The following is a 19,232-nucleotide window of genomic DNA, read 5'->3' as shown; positions in this document are numbered from 1 at the left end:
CTGCGACATCTTAAAGGTGCATTACCAGCAGCCTACGAATGAGGTGTATGCTAGGCATCTGCTCGCTACTCGCGCACAGCGACCTGGAGAATCGGTGGAGGAGTTCCTAAGCACCCTGAAAATGCTTGGCAAAGACTGCAAGTGCCGAGATGTAAAAGCCGCAGTGTACACTGACGAGCTTGTTTGCGATGCCTTTATCACAGGCCTCAGCTCCACTTACATCCGGCAAAGACTGCTGGAAAAAACGGGGTTGGACCTGAAACAGGCTGCGGACACCGCACGATCCCTGGATGTGGCCCAGAGAAACTCGGACGCCTACTCTTCAGCCCGCGCCGTCCACGCCGCCACGTGTGCACCGAGGGCGCCGCCATCTTGGAAGGCATCTTCCCCGCCCGGCAGCCCGACACCGGCGGGGCCCCGCTCTCCCCCCAGAAGCCCTACAACAGCCGCGACGCGTCAGGGACCCAACTGCTACTTCTGCGGGCAGCCAAAACACACCAGAAACCTGTGCCCGGCGAAAGGCACCACCTGCTTTAAGTGCGGTAAGAAGGGGCACTTCGGGAAGGTGTGCAGAGGGAACCCCGCCGGAAAACCAACCGCCGGAAAACCCGCCACCGCCGCATGTGCGCCGTGGGAGCGACCATCTTGGACGCCATCTTGCCCGACCTCGTGGGGTCCGCCATCTTATGAGCAGACAGCGTGGACGCCATCTTGTATCGATCAGAGCCCTACAGTGGCATCGGTCACAGTGGACCAGACCAGGCCGCACCCGCTATCCAAATCAATGGTGGACATCGAGGTAAACGGGTGCCGGGTTAATGTTTAATTGACAGTGGAAGCACGGAGAGTTTTATCCACCCTGAACTGGCACAGCAACTCTCCCTAAAGGTGGTCCCTGCTCAGGGTACCATCTCTATGGCTGATAAAACCCAGACATCGACCATTCTGGGTTACTGCACGGTACAATTGGGCGTTAACGGAACTGTATACGATAATTTTAAAGTATTAATCATGAAGAACCTATGTGCGAGCGTGATCTTGGGCCTGGATTTCCAGTGCAACCACCAAAGCATCACGCTCAAGTACGGTGGGTCCCAGCCGCCCCTCACAGTGTGCGGTCTGGCTACCCTGAAGGTAAAGCCGCCTTCGCTATTCGCGAACCTTACCCCTAACTGCCGGCCAATAGCGACCAAAAGCAGGAGGTACAGCTGGGAGGACAGGCGGTTTATCGCGACCGAGGTAGACAGGCTCCTGAAAGAGCGCATTATTGAACGCAGCAACAGCCCGTGGCGCGCCCAAGTGGTAGTGGTAAGGGGTAGCGAGAAGAAACGGATGGTGATCGACTATAGTCAAACGATCAACAGGTACACCCAACTAGACGCCTACCCGCTACCCCGCATATCAGAAATGGTGAACCAAATCGCCCAATACCGGGTGTTCTCCACCATCGACCTCAAGTCAGCGTACCACCAGCTCCCTATCAGACCAGAGGACCGCCCGTACACCGCCTTCAAGGCGAACGGACGCCTCTACCAATTCCTCAGAGTCCCCTTTGGGGTGACGAATGGGGTCTCGGTTTTTCAAAGGGAGATGGACCGCATGGTCGATGACCACCACTTGCAGGCAACCTTCCCCTACCTCGACAACGTCACCATCTGCGGCCACAATCAGCAGGATCACGACTCGAACCTCGAGAGGTTCCTGGAAACCGCACAAAAACTCAACCTCACCTACAACGAGGACAAGTGCGTTTTCAACACCATGCGCCTCTGCATACTAGGCAGCGTGGTGGAGAATGGGGAAATCGGACCAGACCCCGACCGATTGCGCCCCCTACGGGAGCTGCCCCTGCCCAACACTCCCAAAGCCCTGAAAAGGTGCCTGGGGTTATTTTCTTATTATTCCCAATGGGTCCCCAACTACTCCGACAAAGCCCGCCCCCTCTTGAAAGCATCCTCTTTTCCGCTCTCTGCTGAGGCCCACGCCGCCTTCAAAAGCATTAAGCAGGATATTGAGCGGGCCACGCTACAGGCAGTGGACGAGAACACTCCATTTCAAGTGGAAAGTGATGCGTCTGACTTCGCCTTGGCGGCCACCCTCAACCAGGCGGGGCGGCCCGTAGCTTTCTTCTCGAGGACCCTCCAAGGGCCCGAGATCAGACACTCCTCCGTGGAAAAGGAGGCCCAAGCCATCGTGGAGGCAGTGCGCCACTGGCGCCACTACCTAGCCGGCAAACGCTTCACCCTACTTACCGACCAGCGGTCGGTAGCGTTTATGTTCAATAATAAACAGAGGGGGCAGATTAAAAATGATAAGATTCTTAGGTGGCGGATCGAGCTCTCCACCTTCGAGTACGACATCATTTACCGGCCAGGGGCCCTTAACGAATCCCCTGACGCCCTCTCACGAGGGATGTGTGCCAGCGCCACCGGGGATCGGCTACAGACCCTCCACAACGACCTCTGCCACCCAGGGGTCACGCGGCTGTTCCACTTCATAAAGTCCCGTAACTTACCCTACTCGATTGAGGAAGTTCGGTCTCTGACCAGGAACTGCCGCACTTGCGCTGAGTGCAAGCCTCGGTTCTACCGCCCAGATAGAGCCCACTTAATCAAAGCTACACGGCCCTTTGAGCGGCTCAGCTTAGATTTCAAGGGCCCCCTCCCGTCCGTCGACCGCAATGTTTACTTCCTGAACATTGTGGACGAATACTCCCGGTTCCCATTCGCCTTCCCCTGCCCAGACATGACCAGCGCCACGGTCATTAAATGCCTCAACAGCCTGTTCTGCCTGTTCGGTATGCCGAGCTACATCCATACGGATAGGGGGGCGTCCTTCATGAGTGAAGAGCTACGCCAGTACATGCTGTCCAAGGGGATCGCCACGAGCCGTACCACCAGCTACAACCCCCGGGGTAACAGCCAAGTGGAGCGAGAGAACAGGACAGTATGGAAAGCAGTCACTCTAGCTCTAAGGACCAAGGGCCTCCCTATCTCCCGCTGGCAGGAAGTCCTCTCGGATGTGCTCCATTCGATACGGTCGCTATTGTGTACGGCCACTAATGCCACGCCTCATGAACGAATGTTTGTCTTTCCCCGGAAATCCACCTCAGGCGTATCCATGCCGTCATGGCTCTCCACCCCAGGTCCGGTACTCGTGCGAAGGCATGTGAGGGGCCACAAGACGGACTCTCTCGTGGAGCCAGTACACCTACTCCACGCCAACCCCCAATACGCATATGTCCGGCATGCCGACGGAAGGGAGGACACCGTGTCCATAAAAGACGTCGCCCCAGCTGGCATCGACAACAACCACAGCAATAGCAGCGACAACGATCACAGCAACTCTTACCCACCCACTACTCTTTCATCACCCCCGGAAGAACATCGACCAATGGCACCCCCACCAACTACCCCTTCAACAACCCTGGCGGCACCCCCGGCAGAGACCCAGGAGACTACCGGGGACACCCAGCCGACACCCGCAGCACCACAACAGCCACGTCGGTCGCAGAGGACTATCAAACCCCCGAACAGACTAAATCTATAGAAGGGGTGAATGTGATGAAATATTCCATTCATCACTTCCTGTGACTGTGGTCGGTTTCAGTGTCATTTCCCTTCCCCCAGTCCTCATTGTATTGTTTATTGGAATGTGCTGGAATGTGCTGTGTGTGTAGGGCTCCGCCCATACCTGGCCCCTTTTGTAAGCTAGCTCAGTCTGGCCTCAGTCTCCAGAAGGAAGATATCTCTCTCTCTTACGTGTTACGTTCTAAGTTAATAAAAGCCTTGTTTTGTTTCGCTAACATCGAGTCTCGGAATTATTGAGGCACATCATGTTCCCCTAACATTAGCATTTTAAACACCTCCATTAGATCACCCCTAGAATGTTTAGAAGATTAACCCATGGGAATACAAGCCAAGTTTTTGCAATCTGTCCTCATAATTTAACTCTTCAAGCCCTGGCAACATTCTGGTGAATCTGTGCTGTACCGAGGCCAATATACCCTTCCTGAGCTGTGGTGCCCAGATTTGAACACAGTACTCTAGGTGTGTTCTCATCAATGCTCTGTACAGCTGAAGCATAACTTCCTCCCCTTCGTATTCCAGGCCCCTTGCAATAAAGGCCAACATTCCATTAGCCTCATTGATTACTTTTTGTACCTGTGCACCAGTGTTTAGTGATTTGTGTACATGGACACCAACGCTCCGTTTCAAAATTTTGGGTGTGTGCGGCCCTTTAAAGTACCGCGCATGTGCGGTTTTTTGCATTGAAAAGCGGGTGAGCCGGCTGCGCAGGAGCTCCAGAGCGCTGCGCTGCGCAGCTTAAAGGGAACATTGCTGGACACGTAAATCCCTTTTCCCCTCCGCAGTTTCTCGTCTCTTGCCATTAAGAAAAAATTCTAAATTGACGAAGTGCACGACCTCACACTTGCCCACATTGAACTGAATCAGCCATAGTTTTAGCCACTCACCTAGTCTGTCTATGATGCTTTGTACCTTTACCCTTCTGCAGACTTACTATTCCTTCATCGAAGTTATTAAAAAAATGGTAAAGACCTTAGTACAGATCCCTCAGGAACACCACTCATCACATCCTGTAATGTATGTACCTTTAGGGGAGAACTACTTTTTACAGCTCCTGTATACTGTAGTACCAGCAGTGACCACACCTGTATATAAACCCTGAGTAGTGATCGGTCCACTTAGTTCAAGAGTAATCCTCATTCAGTAAACACCTGATCGTTCCCTGCAGTCTCTTGTCTAATTATTGAAGGACACAACATCAAGATACACGGATCTAACATTGGCGACGAGCAGATTCAAACCTACCTGCAACTCTGCATTACCTCCCAGGGATTCGCTCCTGGAGAACAGTGGAAGAAGGCCGAGCCTAGAAACATGGGCGTCGACCACGGGAAACCCCCCAGTCATCCAGCGGAGATTTGAGCATTGCAGGGGAGGCTGTCAAGAGCCAGGCTTGGCTTTCCAGTCACGGTGGTCCAGCGAAACGGGCTGGCAACAGGTACTGCGCAGACCCTTCCCGGACAGCGGCGGCTAGAGCCGACCGACGGCACAGAAAAAGGCCGAGCAGCGTCGACGAGGGAGAGAGGGTAGAGCGCACAGGGCGCAGCCAATGTTCAGGACCGAGCGGCATCAACGGGGGAGAGAGGCAAGAGAGAGCAGAGCGCTGCCGGTGTTCAAGGGCCGAGCAGCGTCAATGGGGGAGAGAGGCGCGCAGGAAAACGCGCAGAGCACAGCCGGTGTTCAAGGGCCGAGCAGCGTCAGCGGGGAAGAAAGGAAAGCGCGGGAGACGCCATTTTAAGCCGCAGTGGGGAAGAAAGGAAAGCGCGGGAGACACCATTTTAAGCCAGTCTAACCACAGCCAAAAATGCCGAAGAGTGGCAGTATCACAGCGTTCGAAAAGGAAGTCGAAGATTGGACGACATATGTCGAACGCATAGAAGTATACTGCAAGGCGAATGAAGTGCCAGATGACAAGAAAGCGCTGGTATTGTTGAATTCAATGGGTGCAAAAACATATGGCTTACTACGAAACCTAGTAACCCCAGAGAAGCCAGTAGAAAAGGATTTTGAAAACATAGTGTCAATCCTACAGGACCACTTAAACCCCACACCGCTGCTGATTGCAGAAAGATTTAAGTTTCACAAAAGGAACCAGCATAAAGATGAAAGTAATGCTGAGTATTTAACGGAACTGCGCAAGCTATCGAAACACTGCCAGTTTGGAACGGGACTAGCAGATACTTTAAGGGACAAGTTTGTGTGTGGGCTTCAAAGTGAAGGAACCCAGAAACGGCTTCTATCAGAAAAGGATCTTACGCTGGACAAGGCTTTCAGCATTGCAGTATCACACGAAGCAGCAGCATGGGGCGCGGCAGAGATACAACGGAGACTGCAAGAATATGGCACAAATGAAATGTCATACGTAACAGTGAAGTGCTATCGCTGCGGCAGAACAACACACAACCATAATGATTGCTGGTTCAAGGACCAAGTGTGCAGACAGTGTGGAAAAGTACGCCACATAGCAAGAGTCTGCAGGTCGGGAAAGAAAACCAGCAGCAAGAAATCTCCACAGAAGTACAAGAAGGTACATAAGGTGACGCAGAGTAGTTCAGACGAACAGAAAAGGGATACAGGCTCCCGAAGCAAGGAGCTGGGTTGTCTGAAACTACATAATGTGATCAAAACGGAGGATCACCAAACTATCTGGGTCACGCTCAAGATAGCAGGAGTCCAAGTGAAAATGGAATTGGACACAGGATCAGCCCTAACAGTCATAAACTGAAGGGACTACAAGCGGCTATTCTCACACATACCCTTGAGAGATACAAAGATTGTCTTGAAGACGTACACGGGGCAAAAAGTCTACCCCAAAGGAAAAATAAGGGTGAACGTTATATATAACGGCAAGGAAACACCAAAAATGGACCTATATGTATTGCCAGATGGAGGACCACCACTACTAGGACGTGAATGGATCCAGAAGATACAGCTAGATTGGCATTCCATACAAGCACTGACTGTAGATGCCAAAAAGGATGACGACGTCACACCTGGGCGACTGTCAAAAATGCTAACTGACGCACAAGAAGTGTTCCAGCAGGGACTCGGAACACTAAAAGGCATAACAGCGACGATCAAAATAGAGGCAAATGCAAGCCCAAAGTTTTTTAAGGCCAGACCGGTACCTTATGCGATCCGCCCAGCCGTCGAAGCAGAGCTGGAAGATTTGGAACATTCAGGAGTACTGTCCAAAGTGGACTGCAGCGAGTGGGCTACACCCATCGTTCCTGTAATGAAGAGGTCGTTGAGTAATACGCCTGGGGAACCAAAGAAGGTTCGCATCTGTGGGGACTTTAAGGTGCCAGTGAACCCAGTCCTTCACACTGTACAATATCCCCTTCCGCGGATTGAAGATATTTTCGCCTCGCTATCTGGAGGGAAATGCTTCACTAAGATTGATCTGGCCCAGGCGTACCTGCAAATGGAGGTAGAAGAAGCCTTGAAACAGTACCTCACGATCAACACTCATAAAGGTCTCTACCAATACAACCGGCTGGTGTTCGGGGTAGCATCAGCTCCGGCTATTTGGCAAAGGGCAATGGAACAAGTCCTGCAAGGGATTCCAGGGACCCAGTGTTATTTGGACGACATCCTGGTTACGGGCAAAAATGACAGTGATCACCTCGCCAACCTGGAGCAGGTGCTCACTAGATTGAAGGAATATGGGCTCTGAGCTAATCGCCACAAATGCGAGTTTTTCCAGAAGCAGATCTCGTATTGTGGCCACGTTATTGATAAAGAGGGGTTACATAAGTCCCCTGAAAAGATTGAGGCAGTAGTCAAGGCTCCAGCACCGGAAAATGTGTCACAACCGAGGTCGTTCCTCGGGCTGGTGAACTACTACCATAAGTTCTTGCCGAATTTGTCCACCGTACTACACCCATTGAACACCCTACTGCAAACGGGGGTACCATGGAAGTGGAGTGACGAATGTAAACGAGCTTTCCAGAAGAGCAAAGCATTGATCACATCAAAAGAGGTGTTGGCTCATTTCAACCCAGCACTACCAATTCGGTTGGCATGTGATGCATCACCCTATGGCATTGGAGCGGTGCTGTCGCACAAATTCCCGGACGGCTCGGAGAGGCCAGTAGCCGTTGCGTCTCAGTCACTAACCTCAGCTGAGCGTAACTACACCCAGATTGACAGGGAGGCCCTCAGCCTAGTGTGGGGAGTGAAAAAGTTCAATCACTATCAGCACGGGCAGAAGTTCACCTTGCTGACTGACCACCAACCACTTGTCTCCATCTTTAATCCAAAGAAGGGCGTTCCGGTGATGACTGCACAACGGCTACAAAGATGGTCCCTTTTTCTAGGGGCGCACCAATATGAAATAGAGTATAAGGGCACGAAACAGCATGGAAACGCTGATGGGCTATCACGCCTGCCACTGCCTACTGCGGAGGAAGCACCAGCAGTGGATCCTATCGAAATATTTTTTCGACTATAATTGAATGCTTGCCAGTAACTAATGCTGGTATAGAGAAGGAGACCGAAATGACCCGACACTGTCTCGGGTATATGATTTGACGATGAAGGGATGGCCAGCACATGGCGACTCACTGTTGCCAGCATTCTCATCCAGAAGAGAACAGCTGTCAGTATGCCAGGGAACCTTGATGTGTGGATCCCGAGTGGTAATTCCACCCAAGTTAAGGGAGAGAGTGCTCAAGGAGCTTCACGAAGGTCATCTGGGAGGGGTGAAAATGAAAAGCCTTGCTAGGGCTTATGTGTGGTGGCCGGGGATCGATCAGCAAATCGAGGACCTGACAAAGAGCTGCTGAGGATGCCAGAAGGCCCAAAATGCACCACCACATGCCTCTCTACACCCAGGGGAGTGGCCCTCATCTCCATGGCAACGGGTGCATATTGATTTTGCTGGTCCATTCATGGACTCAATGTTTTTAATAGCCGTGGATGCGCACTCGAAATGGCCTGAGGTGATCAAAATGTCCTCCACCACCACGGAGAAAACTATTGCAGTCCTACGGACCATTTTTGCCAGGAACGGCTTGCCAGAGCAGATTTGCTCTGATAATGGACCACAGTTTGTGTCCAAAGATTTTCAAAGATTTATGAAAAGGAATGGGGTGAGGCATTACACATCCGCCCCGTATCATCCAGCCACAAATGGATTGGCTGAGAGGTTTGTACAAACCTTTAAAAAAGCAGTAAAGGCCATGTGCGATGACGACATTCCACTGCAGCATAAGGTGGACAATTTCCTGTTAGCCTACAGAAATGCGACACATGCAGTCACCAACCAGGCCCCGGCCATGATGTTCTTTAACCGAAGGTTGAGATCTCGTCTGGATTTGCTCAGACCAAATGTACGAAGAGATGTTGAGAATAAGCAATTCCAGCACATCAATGAGAAGCCGACAAGGAGCTTCAATGTAGGGCAACCAGTCTTGGCCCGCGACTACCGAACAGAGAAATGGCAACCAGGAACGATATGCACACGGCAGGGGCCACTAATGTACACAGTGGATGTTGGGGAGAACATTGTGAGATGCCATGCTGACCAGATCCTAGAGTCACAGGAACGAGTCAACCCCATGTCTCGCCCATACGTACCTGGTGATGAACCCGACGTACAGGTAGCATCTACCCCAGAAACAGTAGCATCGGAAGCGGATGAACCAACAGACGACAGGGGGCCAGAATCGCCTCCGCACCAAGAGCAAGACACTCGGGAAAGGCGCTATCCAGAAAGGATCAGGAAGCCTCCCCAAAGACTGAATTTATAAATAGACTATTTTCAGCTAATGTTGCATGTTAAAAGTGTTAATTGTAATTAGTTGATATTTAATTGTTAAATGAGTGTTATGGACTGTTAATCTAAAAGGGGAGGAATTGTAATGTATGTACCTTTAGGGGAGAACTACTTTTTACAGCTCCTGTATACTGTAGTACCGGCAGTGACCACACCTGTATATAAACCCTGAGTAGTGATCTGTAGAGTTAGTTCTAGAGTAACCCTCATTCAGTAAACACCTGTTGATCGTTCCCTGCAGTCTCTTGTCTAATTATTGAAGGACACATCATCAAGATACACGGATCTAACACATCCCAGTAAACAAAGAATGAATCTTTTATCCCTACCCTCAGCGACCCGATAAGCATCGACAATGATGCTGGAGGCAGTGGGCAGGTTTCTGCTGCCATGTCCTACTGACACACTGGTACCGGAGGCAGTGGGCTCACGCCAGAGACTCGAGCACAAAATATAGGCCGACACTCCAGTGCAGTGATGAGGGAGTGCTGAACTGTCGGAGGTGCCGTCTTTCAGATGAGACGTTAAACCGAGGCCCTGTCTGCTCTTTCAGGCAGACGTAAAAGTTCCCATGGCACTATTGAAAAGACCAGGGGAGCTCTCCCCAGTGTCCCGGCCAATATTTATCGCTCAAACAATATCAATGTTGTAATCCCATGGATTGGAGAGTAGCTAATGTAACCCCACTACTCAAAAAAGGTGGTAGACCGGTAAGCCTGACATCGGTAGTGGGAAAAATGCTAGAGTCCATTATAAAAGATGTAATAGCAGAGCACTTGGAAAACAGTGACAGGATCAGACAAAGTCAACATGAATTTACAAAAGGTAAACCATGCTTGACTAATCTACTGGAATTTTTTGAGGATGTAACTGGTAGAATAGATAAGGGAGAACCAGTGGATGTGGTGTATATGGACTTTCAGAAGGCTTTTGATAAGGTCCCGCATAAGAGATTAGCATGTAAAATTAAAGCACATGGGATTGGGGGTAAGGTACTGACTTGGATAGAGAACTGGTTGGCAGACAGGAAGCAAAGAGTTGGAATAAACGGGTCTTTTTCCGAGTGGCAGGTGGTGACTAGTGGGGTACCGCAGGGATCGGTGCTAGGACCCCAGCTATTCACAATGGCCCAGAGATTCAGATCGGGGGCTTGCCGCGCGTGCAAGGCCCCGATATGCACTTACCCGACGCGCTGGCCGTTGACCTTCAGGGACGCCTGGAATTCGATTTTGAAAAAGAAGAATCCCGGGCAGCGTATGACGTCACGCCGCCCAGGAGTGCAGCCAGCGCGAAGCCTGTAGCACGCTGTGCAACTGAGACACGCCCCTTGAGGTCTCAGTTTAACAGGACACGCCCCCAATGTTTCTGACACGCTGCTAAGCATTTTTACATGCAAAGCAGCAGTTTAAATAGGTTTTTGGAAGCTTTTTGAAGATTTTGGTAACTTTTATAAACTTTTAAAAACGTTTACATTATTTTGAAGAATCTGAAGTAGTTTTAAACAGAATTAAAGCAATTTAAAGACTTTTAAAAGCCCTAAAAGAATTTTTTAAATTCCATTTATTTATTTAGCAATGTCGTCCTTGTACGTGTCTTCACACTGTTCCCTTTGGGGAACTGTATGAAGTGGTGGAAGGATTTATGGCCATGATTAACGCTCATTCCGTGACCGTAACCATCTTTGAACCAGCCATTAGGGCGGTTAGTCCTATGGCGGGAGGGTTTTACGGGCTCCCACAAGCTATACAAGGAGGGGGGGCCACCCACACCCACGGACGCAAATATCCCACTGGATGTCAACCCAGAATTTAGAGCCGGAGCTCCGACTCCACTTGCCGGGACTGTCTGGAGCAGGGTTCGAAACCCTGCCCTGATCTGGCCCAGCGGCGGGGATCCTACCGCTATGCCAAAGGCCCAATCCGATTAGCAACGTGAAATGGCTGGAATGAGCACAATTCACAGCATTAAAAGAACTCACAATTGAACTGATGATGACCTCAGCAATCTCCTCAAGGAGGTGGAGGCGCAGCGCCTGCTCATCATTGGTAATGAGAAGTCAAAGGCGCCGCAAAAAGGGCAGATGATAGTTTGGTCTTTCAAGTGGCAGCATAGGGCTCCAGTCACAGGGAGGGAAAAGGCGCAGGAAACGTATGGGTGTCACCTTTTGTGCGGAGTGGGCCTTTTGCGTAGCAGTAAGCATCCCCGCCGCTGGGCCAGAAGGAGTCGGGTTTCGAACCCCACTCCAGACAGTCCCGGCAAGTGGAGTCGGAGCTCCAACTATAAATTCTGGGTGGACATCCAGCGGGATACTTGCGTCCGTGGGTGTGGGTGGCCCCCCCCCCCCTCAGATGGGTTGTGGGAGCCCGTAAAACCCTCACGCCATAGGACTAACCACCCTAATGGCTGGTTCAAAGATGGTTACAGTCACGGAACGAGCGTTAATCACAGCCATAAATCCTTCCACCACTTCATACAGTTCCCGAAAGGGAACAGTGTGAGGATACGTACGACAATGACCTCTTGCGCAATGCACCTCCTTGGACCCTCAGTCGCAGATGCGAGGGGGCAAATCGTGCAATTGTTAAATTTTTCATTTTATTGACATGTAAAATGTTGGCCCAGTAATTCCCTTCCAAACGCGCGAGTACGGTCGGGGTACTTACGCGTCTGGCCGGAGGAAATGCCGGTTTTCAGCATGCACAGCGCATGCGGGGAAAACCGGCATTTCCTGTTCTCTGAACGAAGGGGTTCAGAGGCAGAACGCGTGCGACTGCACAGGCAGCGCGTGCGCAGTAAAATTCGCCGCTTTCATTCATGCTTTCAATGAGGTCAAGTCCTTACAACTTACACATGAAAAAAGCATGGGTACAGTTGCTCCAGAGGAAGATATTTCTTATCGTGGAGCTTCTGAAAGTATGTATGTCTGTATATATTCCTTTGCATGTTATGTATATATTCCTTTACTTATGTGTATGAATGTATTATTTAATTATGACTTTCAGAGAAAGTAACTTATTGGAAAATCATAATTAAAAACATACATTCATACACATAAGTAAAGGAATATAAAACATACATACATATACGTAAAGGAATATATGCGGACATACATACATAATTACTTATTACTGATGAAAAGTTTCTTTCTTAAAAGTGCTGGAAATGTTACATTACTCATTTTAGAACACTCATTTACACATTCAATTCACACAGCCACAATTGCTCCTTCTACCTACCGTACTGAAAACCCGTTTAAAAAAAAAAATTTAAACTTTAAAACTTACTTAAAATTTCTTAAAATAACTTCCCTCCCTTTCCCAAACAAAAATATTGCCTTTCAGAAGCTCCACGATAAAATATATCTTCCTCCGCAGCCTTGGAACAACTTTACACATGCTTTTTTCAAGTGTAACTTGTAAGGACTTACCCTCACTGAATCCATGAATGAAATCGACGAAGTTCACTGTGCAAGCGCTGCCTGTGCAGTCGCACGCGCTGTGCCTCTGAACCCCTTCGTTCAGAGGACTGGAAATGCCGGCGTTCCCCGCATGTGCTGTGCATGCTGAACGCCGGCATTTCCACCGGCCAGATGCGTGAGTACCCAGACCGTACTCACGCATTTGGACACGAATTTCTGGCCCAATATATATTAATGATCTAGACGAGGGAACTAGATGCAATATCTCCAAGTTTGCAGACGACACAAAGCTGGATGGGCGTGTGTGCTGTGAGGAGGATGCCGAGAAACTCCAGTATGATTTGGACAGGTTGGGTGATTGGGCAGATGCATGGCAGATGCAGTATAATGTGGATAAATGCGAGGTTATCCACTTTGATGGCAAAAACAGGAAGGCAGATTATTATCTGAATGGCAATAGATTGGGAGAAGGGGAAGTACAACGAGACCTGGGTGTCCTTGTGCACCAGTCGCTGAAGGTAAGCATGCAGGTGCAGCAGGCGGTTAAGAAGGCAAATGGTATGTTGGCCTTCATAGTGAGAGGATTCGAGTACAGGAGCAAGGATGTCTTGCTGCAGTTGTACAGGGCCTTGGTGAGACCACACCTTGAGTATTGTGTGCAGTTTTGGTCGACCTTATCTGAGGAAGGATGTTCTTGCCATGGAGGGAGTGCAGTGAAGATTCACCAGACTGATACCTGGGATGGCAAGAATGACATATGAGGAGAGATTGGGTCGATTGGGCTTATATTTGCTGGAGTTTAGAAGAATGAGAGGGGATCTCATTGAAACTTATAAAATTCTAACAGGACTAGACAGACTAGATGCAGGAAGGATGTTCCCGATGGCGGGGCAGTTCAGAACCAGGGGTCACAGTCTAAAGATAAGGAGTAAGCCATTTAGGACAGAGATTGTAATGATCAATAACATGTCATTCTAGAGTGGTACACTAGATGGAGCCGTAGAGCTGTATAGAGCTGTATATTTAGTTGTATGTGTTTTAGACTACACTACCCACGATGCACTAGGCTACCCACAAGGCAGTAGTCAAGATGGCTGCCTGCACACAGAAGTACACATGCTGAATCTCTACAGATGCTGTACCTAGAGAACGTGTACTGAATAAATGACTAGCTAGAAGCTAGCTGTTCATAATAAGAATGCCTAGTTATTAATGAACATAACAGAGCTGAGGAGGAATTTCTTCACCCAGAGAGTGGTGAACCTGTGGAATTCTCTTCCACAGAAGGCAGTTGAGGCCAATTCATTAAATATATTCAAGAAGGAGTTAGATATATTTCTTAAGGCTAAACGGATCAAGGGATATGGGGAGAAAGCAGGGACAGGGTACTGAATTTGGATGATCAGCCATGATCTCATTAAATGGTGGAGCAGGCTTGAGGGGCCGAATGGCCTACTCCTGCTCCTATCTTCTATGTTTCTAAAACAGATTATCTGGTCATTATCACATTGCTGTCTGTTGGAGCTTGCTGTGCACAAATTGGCTGCCTCGTTTCCCACATTACAACAGTGACTACACTTCACAAGTACTTCATTGGCTGAAGAGCACTTTGGGACGTCCTGAGGTTGTGAAAGGCGCTATATAAATACAAGGCTTTCTTTCTATCTTTTACAGGGTGACCCAACACTCACGCGCGTCCCATTTCATACCAACCTTTCTAACTTGGAGAGTCTGAACTGGCAGGTGTAATATTCCAGGGGGGTGTTCGGGACATCTTCATGCATGATATTGCAGATTCGCAGCTTCGACAGCAAGTCCTCTGACCAATTGGAGTTACAGTTTACTAATGCCTGAAACAAACAGCAGCAAAACTTATTAAAACTACAGCCTGACCAGAAACCAGATGGTCGGGCCCAGACAACCTACAACACAGCTGTCCCTAAAGCAAACTCTAGCTCGGGTTACTTTTTAGAATCATGATAACAACTGTTAAACACCAGCCCCATTAATCCCAATGAACTTCACACCTCACAACAGTAACAATTAATCTAGAACCTTCCGTTCAGGAGCATTGTGTCCCTTTTATTATATAGAGAACAGCCCATCTTCTCACGCTCTATTTCTTTCTATGTCTGTCGCTGTCTTTCTAACCTAACTCTTTTTCTCACTCTCCGAAACCTGCGCACTGCCCACTGCCTCCAGTACCAGTATCTCTCACACTGCTCTCACTGGCTCTGTATTTTACCCTTTTTCTCACCCTTTCTCAGACTCCTTTTGTTAATCCCTACTTCCATCTGCCTCCTCTCTCATCACTATGGGATCCGAGGTGATGGCCGGGGCCTACTGTAGGCTGAGCTCCAACCTCCACCAAACAAAGCTCCATTATACCCAGGGCAGCGTTCAAGGGGCAGCGCCACACCCATCCAGGTCTCTACCTCTTTAACCTAACCTTTGTGCCCAGGTAATTGAACTAGGGAGGGGGCAAGGGCCTGTAAAATCAGTCCTACTGTCTTCAGGAAAGAAAGGGAAGAGAATTAAGATTGAAAGTATTTAAAAGGTCACCAGTAATAAACACCGAGCCTTTCCACGGGCCCCGGATAATTCACCTACCTGCAGCGGAGCACGCAGACTCAAATCTTCTGCATAATAGCACAGCACGTTCCACGGAGCATTCAGCAAGGTGTAATGGATCTTGTGCCCCTCATTCTGTGTCTCATACTGTAGGGAGAGAAATCCAGACAATGACCAGGTAACCTCCTCTAGCCCCACAACCCTCCAAGATATCTGCGCTCCTCCAATTCTGGCCTCTTGAGCATCCCCGATTTTAATCGCTCCACCTCTGGCAGCCATGCCTTCAGCTGCCGAGGCCCTAAGCTCTAGAATTCCCTCCCTAAACCTCTCCGCTTCTCTCCCATCCTTTAAGACGCTCCTTAAAACCTACCTCTCTGACCTAGCTTTTGATCACTTGTCAAGATCTACGCCATAGAATTTTATAGCGCAGAAGGAGGCCATTCAGCCTATTGCATCTGTGCTGGTTCTTTGAAAGAGCTCTCCATTTAGTCCCATTCTCTTTCCCCTTGACCCATATACTTTTAATCTTTTCTTTTTTCAAATATTTATCGACTTCACTTTTAAAATATCCGAGTATTATCTGTGACATGTACCTTTGCTGTAGGCAAACTAAGGTGTATAAAAGAGCATGGTTTTCAACAGTTAGTTGGAGTGCTCAAAAGAGACTGAAAAGCTACTCTCTTTGTATCGTGTAGATCGAGCACCTGTGCTGTATATGAATAAAGTCTGTTCCGTATACTCCACCATCAAGTTTTTTGTGCTTATTCAAAGCGTGTCGCTGTGAACCAGAGGAGGAAGGAGGTTGACAAATAGTTTATCCAACATCAACCTTTGTTGGGCTGTGTCAGATTTTCTGATTTTTGTAGGTTGCCGTTTTTGCCACCACGGTGTTTAGACTCATCAAGCTTCAGTTTAAATGTTTCTAGAACAGGGATTCTTTCCACTTACTTTCTAAACATTTACATTTTTAAACTGTTGGGAGAGAGCTCTTCCCACATCTGTATCCAGGTGCGCATACAGCGCTCTCTCCCGGGCAAGACTGCCCATATCTGTATCTAGGTGGGCATACAGCTCTCTCCTTGGGCAAGACAGCCCACATCTTTTTCCAGGTGTGCATACAGCTCTCTCCTGGGCAAGACTGCCCACATCTGTATCCAGGTGTGAATACAGCTCTCTCCTGGGCAAGACTGCCCACATCTGTATCCAGGTGTGCATACAGGTCTCTCCTGGGCAAGATTGCCCACATCTATATCCAGGTGTGCATACAGCTCTCTCCCGGGCAAGACTGCCCATATCTGTATCCAATTGTGTGCATACAGCTCTCTCCTGGGCAAGACTGCCCACATCTGTATCCAGGTGTGCATACAGGTCTCACCTGGGCAAGACTGCCCACATCTGTATCCAAGTGTGAATACAGCTCTCTCCTGGGCAAGACTGCCCACATCTGTATCCAGGTGTGCATACAGCTCTCTCCTGGGCAAGACTGCCCACATCTGTATCCAGGTGTGCATACAGCTCTCTCCTGGGCAAGACTGCCCACATCTGTATCCAGGTGTGCATACAGCTCTCTCCTGGGCAAGACTGCCCACATCTGTATCCAGGTGTGCATACAGCTCTCTCCTTGGGCAAGACTGCCCACATCTGTATCCAGGTGAGAATACAGCACTCTCCCGGGCAAGACTGCCCACATCTGTATCCAGGTGTGCATACAGCTCTCTCCTGGGCAAGACTGGCCACATCTGTATCCAGGTGTGCATACAGCTCTCTCCTGGGCAAGACTGCCCACATCTGTATCCAGGTGTGCATACAGCTCTCTCCTTGGGCAAGACTGCCCACATCTGTATCCAGGTGAGAATACAGCTCTCTCCCGGGCAAGACTGCCCACATCTGTATCCAGGTGTGCATACAGCTCTCTCCTGGGAAAGACATCTGCAGCCTGGCAGGTGCTAGGTAATGTAAATGTAGTCTTGCTGGAATCTGCACTGAAGATGCAGTGTAAATGCATCCTCTATCTAGGGTTGCCAACCCTCCAGGATTGCCCTGGAGTTTCCAGGAATTGAAGATTAATCTCCTAGGCATGACTGTGAACAACCCAGGAGAAAATTTACAGGGGCATTGGCATTAAAAAAAAATGGTGTGTTTTTCCATTTTCTTTGAACACTTTTGTTTAATAGTTATAAAAATATCGGAGATACAGGGAAGGTCTGTTTGACTGGGCAGGGTGGTTGGATGCGGGAGGTCATGTGAAGAAATCTCCAGGACACCCACCAGGGTTGGCAACCCTACTTCCCCCACTGTTTCTGGTAGGAGGAATTTCTTCACACAAGGGCTGTGAATCTTTGGAATTCTCTACCCCAGAGGGCTGTGGATACTCAGTCGTTGAGTATATTCAAGGCTGAGATCAATAGATTTTTGGATATTAAGGGAATCAAGGGATATGGGGATCGGGCAGGAAAGCAGAGTTGAGGTAGAAGATCAGCCATGATCTTATTGAATGGCGGAGCAGGCTTGAAGGGCCGAATGGCCTACTCCTGCTCCTATTTCTTATGTTCTTAGTCCATGTTCTAACAGCCCTCTGCATTTAGAAATTTCTCCTCACCGCTCCCTTCATTCCTGTGGTGATGATCTTAAAATGATGTCCTCTAGTTACTGACTTTCCGACCAGCCTTCCCAATTTATTTTGTCAAAACCCCACATAATTTTGAAAATCTTTATTAGATCTTCACTCGACCTTCTTTGTTCTAGAAAAAAAGGCCCTACTGCATCCTTGTTGCTCCACATAACTAAATCCTCCTATCCATGGTATTATCTTGGTGAATCTCTTCTACACCTTCTCCAAGACCTTGACATTCTTCCTAAAGTAAGGCACCTAAATTGGACACAATACTCTAACTGCAGGCTAACCAATCACTGAACAAGATGCAGAGTGGCTTTTACTTGTCTAAGAGCAGGAAGCTAGATTGTCCCCTTCACGTGGCATTCTCCCAGTGGGAGCTCACCTGGGTTGTTATTCACATGTGTGCCTGGGGAGCAAGGGTCTGCGAGCTATATGACTGTGGGGAACATTGCAGTCAAGCTCACCTGACACTGACCTATCCAGCAGGGGTCACTGGAGAGTCACCAGGATTCATGGGGAAAAATTCGGTTGCTTTGCGCCTCCCGTTAGCGCCTAAGAGGGCGCTAATGGGGCAGAAAGCAATTAGCGCCCGGGCGCGGCGATGTTTGCGCCGCTCACGAAATTGACCAGACATTTTGCGGCAGCGCTAAACTACCGCCACGATATCCTGCGCCCGCAGATCGTGACATCAGTCGAGCATGCAACGCCCCAGTAGCGCCCCGAACCGGATATTGAGTGGTGCCCCCTGCCTTTCCGCCTGCCGCTAACGACAGGTTGAGGGGAGCATTTTGCAGACGGGAAGGGACTGGGGGAGCGCTAGTTAAAGGCGACCGCTTCCTGCCTTATTTTGTCGGTGACATTTTTGCACCACGCATTCTGAGAGACACACACACTTCTGGAGAGATTTAACGCTGTGTTTTGGGTCCTGAGCAGCACTTTGCGGGTTCATTCTGATTTGACCTTCCTTGCGTTGATTTAGAAGAGACTATGGGGGCTGCACTCAGAGCTCTTTCTCTGGGCCTCTCCATTGTTCTTTCCAGCAGATTTGATGTACAGGTTTCTCCAGGCCGAGATTCAAGGCTGCAATGAGCAGGGTGTGGATGGAGAGCAAGATCGACCCTCCCCTTTAAGAACAGACCGGCACCAGTGTGTCTGTGTTCCATTGCTGACTGAAATCACAGGAGCTTTGCCAGTGCTCTGAGGTAGCGCCTCGCTCCTCGGCATTAGCGCCTTAAGAGAGGTGTGTAGCGCCTGATTTAG

At 49.3% G+C, this 19,232-nt stretch overlaps 1 protein-coding gene across 3 annotated transcripts in view; it reads right to left on the bottom strand.

Moving 5' to 3' along the window:
* Positions 1-19,232, bottom strand: part of LOC147116091 (anoctamin-7-like) — a 201,937-nt gene that overhangs the window by 128,249 nt on the left and 54,456 nt on the right. For all 3 annotated transcript variants that reach the window (XM_085990813.1, XM_085990812.1, XM_085990814.1), the window contains exons 4-5: positions 15,395-15,502; positions 14,498-14,634 (exon numbers count right to left, since the gene is read on the bottom strand). In XM_085990813.1, coding sequence (XP_085846939.1) covers positions 14,498-14,634; positions 15,395-15,502 — 245 coding nt within the window. The remainder of the gene's footprint in view (positions 1-14,497; positions 14,635-15,394; positions 15,503-19,232) is intronic.

Source organism: Somniosus microcephalus, chromosome 6 (assembly GCF_052327205.1).
Source record: "Somniosus microcephalus isolate GS21.2 chromosome 6, FLI_Smic_1.0, whole genome shotgun sequence".
In the NCBI taxonomy this organism is placed as follows: domain Eukaryota; kingdom Metazoa; phylum Chordata; class Chondrichthyes; order Squaliformes; family Somniosidae; genus Somniosus; species Somniosus microcephalus.
Note: the sequence above shows the minus strand (reverse complement) of the source record. Positions and strands in the feature narration are given on the sequence as shown.